Here is a 19,144-nt window from a genome sequence, read left to right on the forward strand (position 1 = left end):
TGACATGTGCCTGTAAACTCACCTTCCACATCTCCGACTTATCATGAATATTTTTCTCACTATACGCTGGGGCCAGATCCTCAGCTGGCATAAATGGTTACAACACCATTGACAGCACTGACTTCCAGCAGCTGAGAATCTGGCCTTGGGTTTGGTTTGGCTTCTCTCATGGAAGGTTCTTGCTCTGATGCAGAGCACAAGGTGGAATGAGATGGCTGAAGTCTTTGTTGTATAGTAGCGCACGAGAAAGTGACAGAATAAGAGATTTGGGCATGTTACCCCCATCTCACTCCTAGACGTCATCCCAAACTGCTTTCCACCTGTGAGATCACGTCAGCATGTTGTGGTTGTGTGGTTTGCATATTTGGGGAGAGTTTGGCCCAATATCTACCCTGGAATGGGGCCAGGTTCTGTTCCACCATGATCCAGCCTTTACATTCAGTGAGGCAATTTGGGTGCCCTTAAGAGCAAAATCTGGCCAGGTGTGGGCCAGAACGTATCTATGGGAATTTATCTCTGTGGGAGGAGCAGCTGGACACCTGGGAAGGCATGTGGTATTGAGCTTTCACAACACACTACAAAGAGGTGATGTGTGTCCAGTGAACAGTGGGCCAGATTGCAAACCCCTTCCCACTCTCATGCATTCCAAAAATCAAAGTTTGGCTTAAAAATCATGTGACTTGAAAAATAGAATAAATATTGGGAGAGTTATCTGTATTCTGGTGTCGCTATTGGAGGTCGTATTTTCAAGCTTTTCAGTGTAATCATGAGGGCTAGAAACTTTCGAATAAAATGAAAGCTGAGTGTCTGAAGTTGTCATGTGACTCCAGGATCTTAATACCCATTTTAAACTAATTTGGCTTTTGTTAAAGCATAAAGCACAGAGAAGTCAATCAACCCCTAACCTCAGAGCTGCCTCACTTCACAGCACAGACAGTCATAGACACACTGGAGTTGTTACCGGCTCGAGGTTACAGATCAAAATGACTAGGTTTCATTGTCCGTTGGAGGGCGTGTTCTCTTCATATGCTGTCCCAGCCCTGCGCAGATAGCAGTTCCAGCAGACCTTGATAAGAACAGATTTAAAAGTTTTATTAAGATGACATTTTTAAAAAAGTGAATGGTACAGAGCTTAAGCATGGAAGTTTCTGGTTATCAGGAAATAACATACAGATTATCGAGGGTGCAAAGTTTGTTTTAAGATCGGGTGGCATAAGGATTACATAATCTGCAATATCCCCGATTGGAGGTAAAAGGTTGATGGGTCAAAGTACAGACATTGAGATATGAGGGTATGAAGTTCACAAAGTGGCTATGTTCGGGTGGGGAGTATGAGTGGATATGATAATGAGGATGGATTGACCCTCATTTGGTGAGATTTAATGTTCAGGGAGTTTATGGTTCCAGTTCATATGATTCAGCAGAGAAAGTCTCTTGGTCCCTTTCTCGTAGTTGAAGAATGATATCACTTTGGCTCACGCCTCCTGGTGCTGTCGGTGGCCGGTGATGTGCTCGATGTAGATATCCCTGGACCATCAGATGGTGTCTGAGACCATGAGGTGCCGCATGAGCCATGCGTAGCGTTGACCGATCCCACAGGTCCGCAGCACACGCTCGTTGCGGGGGTCCCAGGTGCCCAGGGCTCCGATGATCAGGGCGTCCATCTGCACCTCGTAGCAGATTTAAAACTTGTATTAAGATGTTTTTAAAAAAAAAAGTGAACGGTACTAGTACTACCCAGAAAGACCACAAACTCGGTTCGGTGACAAAGGTGCTCGGCCAGGTTCACTGTTGACCAAGCACAGTGCTAGTGCCCTGGCCCTGTGGTTACAGGTACACTAATGTGTGTGTGCTCACGACAGTGGTACCCGCCCAGTGAGCAGCGGGAGTTTCGGCTGCCCCCTTAGCTGGACAAAGGTGCCCCTGCTATTATTTCTCTTGTACCTTCGGGTGGCTGGTTTTGGTTGGCTGTATTCACGTGACATAATCCGTAATTAAAGATCTATCTGTGATTCCTGGAGATTTCAGGACAACCCTGCCAGGTTGGCAATCCTATGATACTTTGACACAAACAAGTTATATTAAACCTCTGAGGTGGTTAGTTACAAACCCTGCACCTTGTACCTGCTTGTTTGAACAGAACGTCCCCATCTAGCATCTTGTCCTCCTGTCCTTGTCTTACCCGGGTTGGTGCCAGCCTTCTGGAATGCGTTTCTTTGAATACCTGGTGCCTAATACTACCTAGGAGTGCCTGTGTTTCTGCAACACTAGCCGTGCCTCTGTCAAGTGAACGTGTAGGCAAGCGCCTGCTTTATGACAGGGCTCATAGCCTGGCTTTTGTGATTTTTAGTTCAGGCCTTAAGCTTTGCACTTGGCCCTGTGCTCCAGGCTCTCTCTCCCCTACAGGTTGGAATGTGGAATGCTGTGCTGGGACACCTGGGTCCCACATTGTTCTCTAACCCCAGGATTTTGGGATGAGAGAACCCATGCCCCAGATCCCCAACGTGGTGTGGAATGGATACATATCATTCTGATATAGGGTTGCCAGATGTCTGGTTTTCAACCAGAACGCCCAGTTCAAAAAGTCCAGTCGGCGGCACAGTGGGGCTAAGGCAGGCTCCCTGCCTGCTGTGGCTCCGTGCAGCTCCTGGAAGCAGCGGCATGTCGTTCCTAGGCGTAGGGGCAGCTGGGGGGCTCCGCACACTGCCCCGCCCCAAGAACCAGCTCTGCAGCTCCCATTGGCTGGGAACCAGGCAGACGGGGCTGTGTTTCCATGTAGGAGCCAGAGCGGGGACATGCTGCTGCTTCCGGGAGCCGTCCAGAGCCTGCACCCTGGCCTCCTCCTGCGACTGAACCCCTTGCCCCAGCCCTGATCCCCTTCCTGCCCTCCGAATCCCTTGGTCCCAGCCCGGAACACCCTACTACACCCCAAACCCCTCATTCCCAGCTCCACCCTAAAGCCTGTACCCCCATGGCCACTGAGTGCTTGGCAGAGCCAGGAATTCAATACGGATCTGCTGAGTCCCAGTCCAGTTTCTAAGCTATGAGGACAAGCCATCTTGGTACGACAGGCCTGTCTTTCCTCTCAGGGCTTGGCTATGACGAATGCCATGCACACACTTTCCTGCCCTGTCTGTTTTTCTTGCCTCACCTTTGGGGAAATGAACAAAGTTGAACGTGCTCTAAGGTGGCTTCAGCCATTACTGTGTCTTAAGTCTAAACCCTGTTCTGATACCAACTAAATCATCCCAGCCAGGGCTTTGTCAAGCCAGGCCATAAAAACCTCCAAGGATGGATTTTCCACCCGCTCCTTAGATAACCCATTCCAGAGCTTCACCACCCTCCTAGTGAAATAGTTTTTCCTAACATCCAACCTAGACCTCCCCCACTGCAACTTGAGACCACTGCTCCTTGTTCTGTCATGTGCCACCACTGAGAACAGTCTAGATCCATCCTCTTTGGAACCCCCCTTCAGGTAGTTGAAGGCTGCTATCAAATCCCCCCTCACTCTTTTCTTCTGCAGACTCAATAACCCCAGTTCCCTCAGCCTCTCCTCAGAAGTCATGTGCCCCAGCCCGTTAAGTGTTTTCATTGCTCTCCATTGAATTCTCTCCAGTTTGTCCACATCTTTTCTGTAGTGGGGGCCCCAAAACTGGATGCAATACTCCAGATGTGCCCTCAACAGTGCTGAATAGAGGGGAATAATCACTTCCCAAGATCTGCTGGCAATGCTCCTACTAATACAGCCCAATATGCCATTAGTCTTCTTGGCAACAAGGGCACACTGCTGACTCATATCCAGCTTCTCTTCCACTGTAACCACCAGGTCCTTTTCTGCAGATAGGGATAAGGGTGACCAGGTGTCCAGTTTTTGACCGGGCCATTAAAGGTCTGGTCAGTGGTGCTGGTTGGGGCTAAGGCAGGCTAGTCCCTACCTGTCCGGGCATTGCGTTGTGCCCTGGCCAGCAGGTCCGGCTCCTGGGTGGGGACCATGGGGCTCCATGCGCTGCCCCCGCCCCCAGCACCGGCTCTGCACTCCCGTTGGCCTGGAACCACACCCTGTCCCGCACCCCAGCCCCCTGCTCCAGCCCGGTGAAAGTGAGTGAGGGTGGGGGAGTGCGAGCCACTGAGGGAGGGGGAATGTAGTGAGTGGGGGGTGGGGACTCGGGGAAGGGCAGGGTTAGGGTGTTCGGGTTTGTGCGATTAGAAAGTTGGCATTAGAACGAGATCAGACATTTATTTAACGAGAGCAGACAGAGATTCAAACTGTTAAAGCTTTATCATAGTTAAAACACCAAGTGTCAACATCACAAGTCAAAATATATCAAGTAAATATCCTTAAATCAAACTCTCCGGTCTCCAGCAGCACTTTTTGTACTACACGTGAGGAAATACTTTTTCTCGGTTTGTGCGTGTGCGGTGAAATTGACACTTACCGATTTAAAAAACGTAATCAAATCTTTCCAAGCGTAGCCATCTTCAAGGATGTCTAAGAACTAAGTGTGGCACGTGGAGGAAGATGATGAAATGGAGCAGGGACCATGGAAGGAAACATCTCAACAGAGCGGTGACTAGGGGAGCGTTGGAACCTATGTTGTTTGGTTTGCTGGCAGCCAGGGTGGCCAATGCCCTAGAAAATGTGCTGGAGGGGTTTAACCTGCATTGGCAGGGAGCTGGACTGGCTGTGATCCGGTTATTTAAACCGTCTTAATGTCGCAACAAACTGGAGCGGCCCCACTTGATCTGCGATGCGACTCGCCATTCAAAAGGCCTTTGTCCTGTTAGCTCCTGTCGCTTCTGATGTTTTTTTTTGATGTGTCAGACTTTCCATTACCTGCCGGATCCTGGTGAGACGGGAGCCAGGTATCTGAGAAATTGTTGCTCAAGCCCTTGATAGAACAAAGTCCTCCAAACTGGCTGGAGGGGCCGGAAGGATTAAGCTAATCGGGGAAGATTAAACAAACGAATGTCGTTCAAGCTGCTCATTTAGCTGCTGCTAAAGCAGATGGGATCGGGGCACTTTCCTGAGGGGCTTGCAGGGGGGAGGGGGAGGCATTAGTTTGGGTGGCCCAAAACTATTGGGGTGGGGTGGCAGAGCCCTCTAGGTGCACGTCTGTTCTGCAGCCTGACCAGCAAGGCGTTGATGCTGGTGGGCAGCCAATGGGAGCTGAGGGCGTCCAGCGTCTCACAGGATCGAGCCTTAAATAAGGGCGTTGGTTTTTTTAAAGTTGCCTCTCGGCCCTTCGTTGTGGGGCTGGGTTAGTCGTTGATGTGGACGGGTGCCCTCCCTGAGGTCCTGCTGCTGGGGCGCCCCCTAGGGGAAGGTGCTTTGGAGCAGCGGCACTGCAAGAATCCTCCCTCTAGAGCAGGGGTGGGCAAACTGTTTGGCCTGAGGGCCACATCGAGGTTCCAGAGCGGTATGGAGGGCCGGGTAGGGAAGGCTGTGCCTCCCCAAACAGCCTGGCCCCTGCCCTCTGACTGCCCCCCTCCCTCCCCACTCCCTGACTGCCCCCCTCAGAACCCCCGACATACCCAACCGCCGCACTCCTTGTCCCCTGACCGCTCCCTCCTGAGGCCCCTACCCCTAACTGCCCCCTTCGGACCCCACCCCGTATCCAACCCACCCTGCTCCTTATCCCCTGACTGCCTGCCAGCCACCCCCCCACCCCCTGACAGGCCCCCCGGGATTCCCACACCTATCCAATCGCCTCCTGTCCCCTGACCGTCCCCTGGTATCCTCTGCCCCTTACCCAACCTCCTCGCCCCCTTACTATGCTGCTCAGAACACCAGGACTGGCAGCCGCGCTCTCAGCCGGAGCCAGCCATGCCGCTGCTCTGCCCGGCAGGAGCTCGCAGCCCCGCTGCCCAGAGCGCTGGCGGCACGGCGAGCTGAGCTGCAGAGGAGGGGCTGGGGACTAGCCTCCCCAGCCGGGATCTCAGGGGCCAGGCAGGAGGGTCCCGTGGGCTGGATGTGGCTGGCGGGCTGTAGTTTGCCCACCTCTGCTCTAGAGGGTGAAAGTGCCACCCTGTGTGCTGCTGTGAGAGGTGCAGAGAATTGGAAAAGAGAGGATGGTCTAGAGCAGGGGTGGGCAAAATACGGCCCGTGGGCTGCATCTGGTCCATCGGACCTTTCACTCCAGCCGGAGAGCGGCGTTGGGGGGCTTGGAAGCAGCGGCTCCTTCTCTGGCTCCTTTGCGTAGGGGCAGCCAGGGGACTCCGCATGCTGCCTCCGCCCCAAGCGCCGGCTCTCCAGCTCCCATTGGCCAGGTGATACTAGGATAAGGAGGCCATAGAAGTAGCTAAGATAGTCACAATGAGCAGAGTCCTGCAAATCTGCGGATATCTGCGGACTGTGTTTGCGGGTTGGATGCAAATGCAAATCTTGTATGCGCACAGGGCTCTAACATTGAGGCCCCAATCCTGAAACACCTACAATTAATACTAGATCTCAAATACTTTACAAAGGAGGTCACTATCATCCCAATTAAACAGATGGGGAAACTGAGGCACGGGGCGGTGAAGTGAATTTCCCAAGGTTGCCCAGCAGTCTCAGTCCACTAGGCCACGTGGTGCCTCCCAATACAAATCAGTGATGGGATGAAACGAAGCAAAGGGAAAGTCTGAGGTGAATGTCACAATAGTTTTCCTGACGTAAAATCTACCTGACCACCAATATTCTTTTAGCAGAAGTGATAGAAGCTTCAGCACTTGAACTCCAGTTCTGGGCTGTACAAAGCATCGGAGAGTATTGTGAGCCACACTGCAGTGGCAAGGGATGAACCAAGCTTATTCTTTGACTTAACTTGACTGGAGTTGCACCGGGGATTAGTTTAGCCCACCAGCTTAATAGGCCATTTTCATCTCCAATGTTTGACTTAGAGGCCTTGTGCTCTCAAGTAAGATGACGTCTTTTCCATAATTGACTTTCCCTCCCATGCTACTGGCTTTTATTCTGTGGCTTGCAGGACCAATGGGTAGATGATGCGTAAGGAGAATAATATCCGTCTTTCTCTCTCAGTGCTCTGCAGTGTCAACAGGAGACACAGGAATAAACGTTTTCCCCACTCAACGAATCAAAGATCCCTGGGGAGTGAGACGCTCTCCTGGCAGTCCCTCTTCAGAGTAGAACTGAGCTACCGAATGGGTTCCAGCCAGTGCATTGACAGTGCTCGGTCCTTGTCTGGCAGGAAGTTGTAACTTGACAGGAGCATCCTGGAGCCAGTTGCTGCTTGTTCGTTCCTTACTGTAATGTATTTGTTGATTTTTAGGAACTTCTTGCAAAATGTCATGGTTGGAGCAGGCCCTGATGGTCCCTATGCCAGAGCGATGAGAGGAGAGATCGCCTTATCTCAGGTAAGAGATCATCTCAACTGAGCGCTGTGAGAGTTGAGCAGATGGGCAGGACACGACTTGTGTTGGACACAAGCTGTGCAGATGTCCTGCCAAGACAAGGTTTCTTCTTAGCTCACCTGGTGAAGCTATTGCCTTTGGGCCAAGAAGGGGCTAGGTTTGAATCTTGACAATGGTAACTTTGTGGCATTCACACTTAGCTAGTCTGGCCTCAGGATGTGCTTAAGTCTGCTATAGCTTGGCAATTTCACCATGAGAAATAGCCTCCACCAGTGTAGATTAATTACTTGGCTTATGTCCAATGCTATTTCATTAGATCTAAAACACGGTGTACTTGGTTTCTTTATATGTTCTGGCTAAATCCTTTCATTCCTGCTTTCTGGGGGAGAGGGGTCTTTAATACACCTCTACCCCAATATAACACTGTCCTTGGGAGCCAAAAAATCTTATCATGTTATAGGTGAAACCGCATTATATTGAACTTGCTTTGATCCACTGGAGTGCGCAGCGCCCCCCCTCCCTCCTCCGGAGCACTGCTTTACCGTGTTATACCCGAATTTGTGTTATATCAGGTCGCATTATATCAGGGTAGAGGTGTACTAGCTTATTGGTAACCCTTAAACTTCATTAGGAAATAGTTAATGCAGAGCGTGTGTATTGATGGGATTCAGAGTTTTGAGTGACTTTCCCTCATTTTGTGTTGAGATGTAACTTGATCTCCTTTGGGTAATGGGAACTCTGTTTTTAAGCTGGTTTCTGAGCTGGAAGAGGATTGCAAGAAGTTTGCTGCCTCCTCGGGGGCTTCTCTACCGGAGACGTTCTCCGTAGCACAGGTCTTTGAGGATTTTATGACACAAGGAAAGCTCAATACTGCTGTTCTGCAAGCTGCGGTAACTCTCAGGAACAATGGTAAGTGATGGCTACTTGCTGTTAGCATTCCTGCCCACCCAGCTGTGCTACACCAGTAACCACGTTCAGGTGTGATTCTGGTTCATTCTTGTTACGATAGGGTTTCTCTTGTCCTGTGTGGACAGAAAAAATAGGTTCATAGATACACTGAAGGGCCATGTCTCAACGCTGATCTGTCCTTAGTTTAAAACATGGTTAGGATATGGGCTTACTTCTTGCCACTGTGGACAGAAATTGCTTGGACTAAAACCATGTGAAGACAAGACCTGGTTTTCTTCCTTTCGTAGACCCACTGTATTTGATTGCCAACATTTCTCCAAGGACTCTTCTTAGTGCAGTTTGCCTTCAAGCTGCAAGTCAAAGACTATGCAGGCAGAATCTCTGGCTTGTCCATGCTAGAGTTTGTGTGGCTGTCGCCAGGGGCGGCTCTAGGAATTTGGCTGCCCCAAGCACGGCGGCACGCTGCCAGTCGCCGGTCCCGCGGCTCCGGGGGACCTCTTGCAGACGTGCCTGTGGAGGGTGCGCTGGTCCCGCGGCTGTGGTGGAGCATCCGCAGTCATGCCTGCGGGAGGTCCACCGGAGCCGCGGGACCAGCGAACCCTCCGCAGTCATGCCTGCGGGAGGTCCACCGGAGCCGTGGGACCAGCGGACCTCCTGCAGGCATGACTGTGGAGGGTCCGCTGGTCCCACGGCTCCGGTGGACCTCCCGCAGTCATGCCTGCGGAAGGTCCACCGGAGCCGCCTGCCGCCCTCCTGGCAAAATGCCGCCCCAAGCGCGCGCTTGGCGCGCTGGGGTCTGGAGCTGGCCCTGGCTGTTGCATGGATTTGTACTCCACCTTAATGTTTGTCCCCGACGGTGGTACAGCCAGATACCGAAACCATGCTGCAGGCTAACTGGTGGTCACTCCATAGGAGGGTTTGCACCAGCACAGTCCCTCCCTTCCTGGGTGTTGCTTAACCACAATGGAAAATAACCATGTTGGAAAATGGTCTTAGCAATGTTGTTCCTATCTGGATCTCTGCTCTCATTTCCCTGAACCCCATCCTGTGCCTTGTGCTCTGCCCATTCCCCTCACTGACTTTCATTTCCTTCCTGGGCTTTCTGCCATGCTGCCCTCCTCTGCCATCATACAGGTGGTTCTCTTCCAGATCCCTCCTGAACACTTGCTGCTTCCAGCAATCCGTCCTCTTTCTCATCACTAGTAACCCTACACCCTGCCTCCCCTTCACCGATGTCCTGTGTCTCGTCTGTATTCATCTTGTCTCACTTGGATTGCCATCCCTTCGCAGGAAACGTCTCTCAGTAGAGCTCTGTTCCCTATAAATGGATAGCTGTGCCTGATACCTTTCTGACTGTGGCTGTTGATAATAACGTTCCATCCCCGGCCCAAATGTATCATGAATTCCCACGGTGCACCTTTCCCGAAGCGCTGCTTGCTGTTGGTCTCTGGCAGCAGCAGATAGCCATCACTCATCAGCAAACCATCCCAAATCCTCTAACCAATGAAATCGTGGGGCTTAGACGGGGCTTTTTGTCTTCAAAGTATTTCCTTGCTATTTACTTCCCATCACTTGACTAATGAGCTGTTCTCTCTGTGCGTTAATACCAGATAAATCAGGCATGCTGTCACCAAGCCAACAACAATTAGCTAAACAATCTAGCAATCTCCGTAACACTATTTCTCTTTGAAGGCACTAAGAGAACTCCAGAGGAGGGGAAATTATTAAAACAATGAGACGTCTGGTGGCACCTTAAAGACTAACAGATTGATTTGGGCATAAGCTTTAGTGGGTAAAAAATCCCACTTCTTCAGAGGCATGGAGTGAAAATTACAGATACAGGCATAAATATACTGGCACCTGAAGAGAAGGGAGTTACCTTACAAGTGGAGAACCAATGTCGGCGGCCAATTCAGTCAGGGTGGATGTGGTCCATTCCCAATAATCGATGAGGACGTGTCAATACCAAGAGAGGGAAAATTGCTTTTGTAGTGAGCCAGCCACTTCTAGTCCACTACACACTGCACCACATAAACACTAACCCAGGACCCAATCCCTGTAACAAACCCCGTTGCCTTCTCTATTCATATCTATTCTAACGACACCATCGTAGGACCCAACCACATGAGCCACACCATCAGGGGCTCATTCACCTGCACAGCTACTAATGTGATATTCCATGGTGTGCCAGCAGTGCCCCTCTGCCATATACATTGACCAAACTGGACAGTCTCTATGTAAATGAATAAATGGACACAAATCAGACATCAGGAATGGTAACATATAAAAGCCAGTAAGAGAACACGTCAATCTCCCTGGACACTCAATAACAGATTTAAAAGTAGCCATCCTTCAACAAAAACAGACTGCAAAGAGAAACTGCAGAGCTACAATTCATTTGCAAGAACATAACATAAGAACATAAGAACGGCCGTACCAGGTCAGACCAAAGGTCCATCTAGCCCAGTATCTGTCTACCGACAGTGGCCAATGCCAGGTGCCCCAGAGGGAGTGAACCTAACAGGCAATGATCAAGTGATCTTCCTTGGGTGTAATGAATCCAAGTGGTACGCTCTCGCACTCGAACATATCCCTGTGGTAGCCAAGTCCAGGTCAGTTATCCTGCTCTCCCGGTCTCTCGCTCCGTCCATGGAAATGCAAAGCTATCCCAGCTGTCTTGATCTAGAGGAATACTAAAAAAGGCATTACACAGATCTATTACTGAATAACAAGCAGTACCTGCTGGAATGGCAGTCAGGATTGTGTGAGGATTAGGTATCACATTGTGTCTAGCCTGAACAACTCTATTCACTGCACGCAAGTCCTGCACAAATCGGTATACCGGTTTTCCTTCTGGATCCAGGTCAGGTTTTCTAACAGGCAGAATGGGGGTTTTGAAAGGGGACAAAGTACGAATAAGCACTCCCAACCATAGGAATGTGTTGATAAGATCCCGAAGGCCCAGCAGAGCTTGTTGGGGGATGGGGTATTGTCTGATTCGAGGAATGTCAATGTCTGACTTCAGGGTTATTCGCACAGGCTCCGTCCGGAGAGTGCCAAGGTTTGTTTTGGAAGTGCCCCAGAGGGAGGCGTGTACCTCTCGTCTGAGTCGTTCAGGCAGGTCCATCGGGCTCGCAGGCAGGATCGGGTCCTCGGTAGCCTGGGTTAATGTGGCACATAGCTGGGGGAGTTGATTTTGAGGCAACCTGAGAATGATTTTATCAGCTGAAAAGAAAATCTGAGCACGTAATTTACACAGCAAGTCTCTGCCTAGAAGATTAACTGGGCTGTCAGGAGCTAACAAAAATGCATGGGAGGCTGAGACACCAGAGATTTCTACAGCAGCCTCCTGCAATACAGAACACTCAAATGGCTTTCCGCCTATACCCATTACCGGAATGCTTTTATCTGTGAGGTTTCCTTCCTTTGGCTTGGCAATAACAGTGGAAAGGGCAGCCCCCGAGTCCAGAAGACAAGAATAAGCGGTTCCTCCCAGAGTTAAACGGACCTGGGGGTCTGTGGAGGAACAAACATAAGTGGTAAAGTCATTTGTGTAGGTAACAAGTGGACCCCCGGGTCGCTGTCATTCCGCATTATTGACAGCGTCTGTTCTTTCTACTTCCATCTGATATCGAGGTTGGGGCTGTCGTCTGGTACGTCGGTTTGGGCACTCTCTTTTCCAGTGACCAAGTTGCTTACAGTAATGGCATATATCATTTGCACGGCTTGGCCCCCCCCCCCGATCTGCCTTCGGTTGCCACTTGGGGGGTCCCCACTTCCCTCCTTGTCTTTCGCTCCCCACGTTCACAAGGGCTGCTAGCATTCTCACCTGTTTGGTCTCTTGAATACTATCTCTTGTGTGATACACACGGGTGGCTACGCTTACCAGTTCCTCCAGGGACTTTCCCTCAGCGCCTTCGAGCTGCTGCAACCACTTCTTAATGTCCGGAGCTGACTGAGAGATAAAAATAAGCCTGACCGTGGACTGTGTCCGCAGCCTTGGGGTCTATATTAGTAAAAGTACAAAATGCTTTACAAAGTCTCTCATAAAAGTCAGAAGGGTGTTGTTCCTTCCCCTGCACAGTATTATGGACTTTTGACCAATCTAGAGTTCTTTCTCCTGCTTGTTTTATACCTGTCAAAACATGGGTTAAAAATGTCTTTAAGTTTGCCTGGTGGGTTGAATTATTTGGATTCCATTGGGTTGGGTTAGTGAGAGCTATCAAATCATGCCCGTCACCGGCAGCCTCCGCTGCCTCCCGGGCCCCCCTTAGGACCCGCTCTTTCTCCTCCGTGCGCAGTAGGCAATCTAAAAGTTGGCCCACGTCTTGCCAATCAGGATTATGAGACTGAAAAATAGCACGGAATCGCCTGTGAACGATGTCCAGGTCGTCTCTGAGGCGAGGTGTAGTGTTTTGTCAGTTCATAAGATCTGCTGTAGTAAAAGGGACATGTACATAACGGTCTACAACCTCTCCATCCGTAGTGGGTACCGGGATGGTCCGAAGGGGTGCCTGGATTTTAACTGCATCCTCCCCATAGATTACTCCCTGTCTTGTACGAGATGGACTAATGGCGGTAGACAGAACAGAAGTGTACCCACTACCCGTCGCTCCACTAGTGGATTCATTAACTTGAATTGTGGTTTCCTCAGTCTTCAGTGGGGGAATCACTGTCTTGGGCCCCGTAGACAAAGAAACCTGATCTGTCACAGCCTGTGATATTGCTGCCGAGGGTGGTCGTGGTCTAGGACAATACATTGGGGGGCTATCTTCCCAACAATCAGCTTCACTTGGGGCAGAAGCTTTCGGGAATTGAGGGGCCTGGATTTTTATCTTCTGTAAACGACGATGAGCCTCATCGTCCCACAAAAACCAATAGTCCATTTGACCAGGCGCTTGATTCTCTAATATCAGGCGCAAAGGAGTTAAATAAGTCGGAATATCAAAGGAGCCAAATGCGGGCCATGCAGTCCCCAGGGCTGGCCAGTCCTGGGTGCAAAGTTGTTAAAAGTGCTTCCTTGATATACCTTTCTGAACACCGGGTAAAGGCCATTTACTTAACATATAATCTAAAGGGCTATCCTTAGAGGGTTTCTGCTCTGCTGTCCACAAGACAACCCAATACCTGTCTCTTCAGCTTGATCGTAAGTTACGTAACGGGCCTAGTAATCTGAGTTTACCAGGCCCGAACGGGGGAACTGTGAAAGCTATTTAGTACCCCACCCTTATTAATAGATTTGCAAACTGCCAGTAGGTGGAGGCAGAAGCCTCCAAAAGGCTCACGTACCCAGTACCTTGAACTTTGTAACTAATCTTCTTCTGTCAGAGACAGAAAAAGATTCCGCTTCAAGCCAGTCTTTCTTGAACAGATAACGGTGTTACTGGGCTTGACACCCACCAATGAAGTGTTAACACGGCATGGTCTTTGTCTGAAAGTGTATAAAAAGCTTGTGAAACTTGTGTGCAGTAGAGTTTTCTGTATCTACTACAGAGCTCTCCTTTCTTCTGCAGAATAAAGCATTTTTCCTTATCCCTGTCAGGCTGTTATTGGCTCTCAGCTAGGCAGACCCGATATTTCGGTAACAATCAAGTGATCTTCCTCTTGCCATCCATCTCCATCCTCTGACGAACAGAGGCTAGGGACACCATTCTTACCCATCCTGGCTAATAGCCATTTATGCACTTAGCCACCATGAATTTATCCAGTTCCCTTTTAAATTTTACACCATCAGTTTGGGCTTGAATAGAGACTGGGGGTATGTCTACACTATGACATTAAGACGAATATATAGAAGTCGATTTTATACAGTCAGTCGTGTGTGTCCCCACTTAAGACCATTACCTCGGCGAAGTGCGTCCACAGTACCGAGGCTAGCGTTGACTTCCGGAGCATTGCACTGTGGCTAGCTGTCTCACAGTTCCCGCAGTCTCTGCCGCCCATTGGAATTCTGGGCTGAAATCCCAATGCCTGATGGGGCAAAAACATTGTCGTGGGTGGTTCTGGGTACATGTCGTCAGGACACCCCTCCCTCCCTCCGTGAAAGCAACGGCAAACAATCATTTCTCGCCTTTTTTTCCTGGGCTACCTGTGCAGACGCCATACTATGGCAAGCATGGAACCCGCTCAGCTCACCGTCACCATACGTCTCCTGGGTGCTGGTAGACATGGTACTGCAGTGCTACACAGCAGCAGCCCATTGCCTTTTGGCAGCAGACAGTGCATTACGACTGGTAGCCATCGTCGTTGTCTCCTGGGTGCTCTTTTAGCCGACCTCAGTGAGGTCTGTCAGGGGCGCCTGGGCATAAATGGGAGTGACTCCAGGTCATTCTCTTTTTAAGTTTCGTCTCCTAGAGTTTCAGTCCTGCCTGCAGTCGTACTGCAGCGTCTTCTGGCGAGCAGCCAGGAGACGACAATGGCTAGCAGTCGTACTGCACCGTCTGCTGCCAGCCTAAGACGTATAAGAGAGATGGAGTGGATCAAAACAAGAAAGAGACCAGATTTGTTTTGTATTCGTTTGCTCCTCCCTCCCTCTGTGAAATCAACGTCCAACAATTGTTTCAGTGAGGTCTGTCGGGGGCACCTTGAAAAGTTTAATGGAGATTCAGTCCTTCCTGGAATAGTGTGGGGGAGGGATAGCTCAATAGTTTGAGCATTGGCCTGCAAAACGCAGGGTTTTGAGTTCAATCCTTGAGGGGACCATTCTGTGTGACAGTTGTGTGGGTTTCTCCTTGATGCAAACCCTGCCCCCCTTTGTTGATTTTAATTCCCTGTAAGCCAACCCTGTAAACCATGTCATCAGTCGATCCTCCCTTGGCACTGCTGCAGGTCCCTTTTATAGCCTCTGTCCTTCATGCCCTTGGAGATTTTTTCAAATGTTTGGGCATTTCATCTTTTGGAACGGAGTTCTGATAGCACGGCTTCATCTCCCCATACAGTGATCAGATCCTGTACTTCCCGTTAGCTCCTTGCTGGAGCTCTTTTGCGATTCTGGGACTCCATCATGGTCACCTCTGCTGATGAGATCTGCACTCACCTGCAGATCGCCACGTCGGCCAACAGGAAATGAGATTCAAAAGTTCATGGGCCTTTTCCTGTCTACCTGGCCAGTGTATCTGAGTTGAGAGCACTGCCCAGAGCGGTCACAATGGAGCACTCTGGGATAGCTCCTGGAGGCCAGTACCGTTGAATTGCGACCACACTACCCCAACTTCGACCTGGCAAGGTCGATTTCAGCGCTAATCCCCTCATCGGGGGAGGAGTACAAAAATCGCTTTTAAGAGCCCTTTAAGTCGGGGAAAAAACAGCTTTATCGTGTGGATGGGTGCAGGGTTAAATTGATGTAACACTGCTAAATTCAACCTAAACTCGTAGTGTAAACCAGGGCTGGGAGTGGCTCGCTCACTACAAAAGTAATTGTCTCTCTTGGTATTGACACCTCCTTGTCAATTATTGGGAGTGGACCACATCCACCCGGACTGGATTGGCCTTGTCAACACTGGTTCTCCACTTGTAAGGTAACTCCCTTCTCTTCATGTGCCAGTATATTTATGGCTGTATCTGTAATTTTCACTTCATGCATCTGAAGAAGTAGGTTTTTTACCCACGAAAGCTTATGCCCAAATCAATCTGTTAGTCTTTAAGGTGCCACCGGACTCCTCGTTGTTTTTGTGGATACAGACTTACACGGCTACCCCCAGATACTTGAGGGAAATATAGTTACTCTGAGCTTCAGGGGAAAGAGTCCCACTGATTTAAATAGGCTTTGGATCAGACCTGTTTTGCATTAATCCTGGGAATAGCCGGATTTATTGGAAATAAACAAAAAAAAATCTCCACTCCTCAGTTGGGACTAGGTCAAACAGACCCGAGCAACCGAACCACCGCCTTAGAGCCTGCATCCAAATCCGCATGGAGTGGCTGCCTTTGAACAGTCCCTCTGTCTCCCAAAATGAAGTCCTGCCAATTTCTTCAACCCAGTGGCCAGAAGCAGAAACCTCTGCTGGTGGCCGGATTCCATTCTGCCTACCTAAATTCCACCAACAGTCCCAATGGGACATGGGATTCTTCTTCACTTCCTGTCCCAAAGTGTTGCATAACAGAAGCGGTGTGCTCTTCATCTAACAACCTACCTGACTTTAAGATGATGGGTAAATTTCTGAACAGGATTATATGACTGGGTGGTGGTAAAAGGTCTTGATCGTGCACCCCTTGCTCAACAGGGAGTCCTCACTCGAGTGGTCCCTTCTGACTTCAGGAGTAAAGACACCTAGCATGAGTAGAGCCTCGCAAAGTTTGTAAAGCTCTTTGAGATCCTCTGTGGTTAAAGTGCACATAGAGAGATGAGATGTGTAATTGCTGACAGACAGCTGGGTGGTGGAAAGAGGGATTCTCCTTAACCATTCCCAGTCTGAATAGCCCTGCGACCCATTTAGTCATCTTTCTCATTACAGGGTTCAGGACGTGTGTGCTCACAAATAACTGGATAGATGACGGTCCTCAGAGACGCATCACGGCTCTTGTGAACTCTCTGCTGAGGAGGCATTTTGATCTGGTGATTGAGTCTTGCCGCGTCGGTCTGCAGAAGCCGGACCCTCGAATTTACGAGTATGCGCTGGACGTGCTGAAGGCGAAACCGCAGGAGGTGCAGGCACAACTTACTTCTAGTTACGGGACAATGGCAAAGACTGCCCAAAGCGACCCAACTAGACATACAAAGGGGCCTGGCTTTCAGAAAGTGCTAGGCACACCTGTCGGCTGTGAACCAGGGCTTCTCAAGTTGGGCACCCAAAATCAGTAGACACTGACGTGAAAATCTCTTGGCCCAAATCACTGGGGAATCACAGCAACGTCCCCTTCCCCCCTTTCTCCCCAAAACTCTGCTCTCCCTTGACTGACCCCAGGTTCCGAATCTCTCCTGAATCCAGGTTATTTTCCTGGATGACATGGGAGCTAACTTAAAGCCAGCCCGGGAAATGGGAATAGCCACCATCCTTGTCAAGGACACCAATGCTGCCCTGAAGGAACTGCAGGACCTGTGTGGAATTCAGGTATCTAGTGGCTAAGTGCTATCTGAATCTGTGCATTTACTGTCTCTTCCCTCTGGACAGAATACGTAGTTCAGAGTTTAGATACCGCAAAGCTGGGTGCAGTAGAAATATCCAACCTATGGTAGATAGAGACTCCTGCTCTTGCCTAGCCTACTGTAGTTTAGAGTGAAATTTCCATAGAGTGGCTTTCTTGACCCTGCACTGTACGGTGTTTTTCTGAGTGATGCTATAGGTGTGGCTGTGATGATAAAAACAGGCCTTGGAATAAAATTGTTAGCGGACTCAGAATCCCTCACAAATTGCACCTTTAGGCTAAAATGCTGTGTGCTTGTCCTTTAAGGGTTCAGGTCAAATTCAGCCAGGTCCAGATCACTCCCGGCTTTGCAAAACGAAACCCAGATAAGGTGAGGCTGCCTGAAACTAAAAATGCCCTAATTTCTCCCATCTCTGTTAAAGACAGAGAGTCAAATTGTGCTGTCAGTTATGCCAATGTCAATCCAGAGTAACTCGATTGTAGCGATGGCATTACTAACACTGCTGTCAATCCAGAGTGAGAGTAGAACTTGGTTCAGTTATGCAGTACCTGGGTGAATGTAATCACCAGAAGCAAAGGAGTCCGGCTCTTAGAAGGGTTAATTCTGCTGCTCTAATCTGTTAGAAATCTGTAGAAGAGGTAGCAAAATAGAGGAGGATGTTAAAAGATCTGGCAGATAAAATTCATTTCAAAAGTCCCGCACATGGATGTGATGAGGAGGTAAAGCCCTGTAATGGATTAAGAACTGTCAGGTAGGAACCAGAGTAAGACTTTAATGCGCATGGAAGGAGGTTAGTAGTGTGGTGCCCTGAGGATCAGTACTAAGAGGTGCCTTCTCCTTGGCTAAAGTGCTAGTGACTGTAATTCCACTCAGCCTTTCTCACCTTTTGCAGTGTTTGACTAATGTTGGCTTATTTAATCACAAGCTGATCGTGTTACCACCTGAAGAGCCTGAGTGAAGCTTTCCAGGCTTCCCTTGCTCATAGGCTGTCTGCCAAGGCTCCTTCTTCCTGACCCTTTGTAAAGTTGGCTCCTCTCCCATCACCCTACAGAGGGTTCCTTATAGCTTCTACCCTTTCTCTCACCCTTGGAGAGTTGTCTGGCATGGTTAATAGTTCACTGAGCTATGTTAGCAGATGCTGGACTTTGCTGTGCAGAAATGCACTGTGACTTTGACCTTTATTTTATCAGACACACAAGGTGGGTGAGGTACACTTTATTAGGCCAACTTCTGTGGGTGAAAGAGACAAGCTTTTGAACTCAGAAGTTTCTCTTTCACCTACAGAAGTTGGGCCAATAAAATATATATGACCTCACCCACCTTTTGTCTCTCTCAAATCCTTTAACCGACATGGCTACAACCCTTCACACAACATTATTTTTAAGGCCATTCTAGTTATGTGAACGTACTTATCACTTGTATGTGATGCTTTTCTTCCGGAGATCACAAAGCATCTGATAAGTGTTGGATGTTTGCGATTAGGTTGCTAATACCATGTTGTAACAAAAATCCGCATTGGGGGTGTAAATTCTTTGATCAAAACTGTCAGAATCTTTTAACCCCCAGAACTCAGGCAGCGGATGTGCTCTGACCACTGCTTGACCAGTATTGTCTCATTGTTCCCTTGTGCTCCCCGCTACCCGTTTGCTGCATCCGCCTGTTGTTTCTTGTCTTAAACTTGATCTCTGCCCCCGAGAGTTTACAGTCTGTATCTTTGTGTTTGTACAGCACCTAGCGCAGGGGGGCGCTGATGCAGGATTAGAGTTTCTAGGCACTACAATAGTAGAAATAGTAGCAATT

General features: G+C 49.5%; 2 protein-coding genes across 4 annotated transcripts in view; one reads left to right on the top strand and one right to left on the bottom strand.

Annotated features, from left to right (window-relative positions):
- Positions 1 to 19,144, top strand: part of LOC123365830 (bifunctional epoxide hydrolase 2-like) — a 56,250-nt gene that overhangs the window by 2,417 nt on the left and 34,689 nt on the right. The window contains exons 2-5 of the mRNA XM_045008805.1: positions 7,269 to 7,353; positions 8,100 to 8,259; positions 16,713 to 16,903; positions 17,187 to 17,309. Of these exons, the coding sequence (XP_044864740.1) occupies positions 7,269 to 7,353; positions 8,100 to 8,259; positions 16,713 to 16,903; positions 17,187 to 17,309 (559 nt within the window). The remainder of the gene's footprint in view (positions 1 to 7,268; positions 7,354 to 8,099; positions 8,260 to 16,712; positions 16,904 to 17,186; positions 17,310 to 19,144) is intronic.
- LOC123365831 lies at positions 1,108 to 13,672 on the bottom strand. 3 transcript variants are annotated; one of them, XM_045008807.1, is made up of 3 exons: positions 12,089 to 13,672; positions 10,999 to 11,775; positions 1,108 to 1,670 (listed from the first exon to the last, which is right to left on the bottom strand). In XM_045008807.1, the coding sequence occupies exons 2-3, from the start codon at positions 11,648 to 11,650 to the stop codon at positions 1,396 to 1,398; spliced, it is 927 nt and encodes a 308-aa protein (XP_044864742.1). In that variant the 5' UTR covers positions 11,651 to 11,775; positions 12,089 to 13,672; the 3' UTR covers positions 1,108 to 1,395. The 3 variants fall into 3 exon arrangements, with proteins under 3 accessions (XP_044864742.1, XP_044864741.1, XP_044864743.1); XM_045008806.1 differs by having other exon boundaries at positions 10,999 to 13,672; XM_045008808.1 differs by having other exon boundaries at positions 1,108 to 1,664; positions 10,999 to 13,671.

This window comes from Mauremys mutica, chromosome 3, assembly GCF_020497125.1.
Source record: "Mauremys mutica isolate MM-2020 ecotype Southern chromosome 3, ASM2049712v1, whole genome shotgun sequence".
Lineage (NCBI taxonomy): Eukaryota > Metazoa > Chordata > Testudines > Geoemydidae > Mauremys > Mauremys mutica.

Bases quoted from the DNA above. Each gene is read 5' to 3' on its own strand.
- LOC123365831 (XM_045008807.1), bottom strand. From the start codon at position 11,650: ATGGGTATAGGCGGAAAGCCATTTGAGTGTTCTGTATTGCAGGAGGCT. The intron at 1,671-10,998 runs GTACTGCTTGTT...ATCTGCTACGAG, and splicing joins CCTGACTGCCATTCCAGCAG to GTGCAGATGGACGCCCTGAT.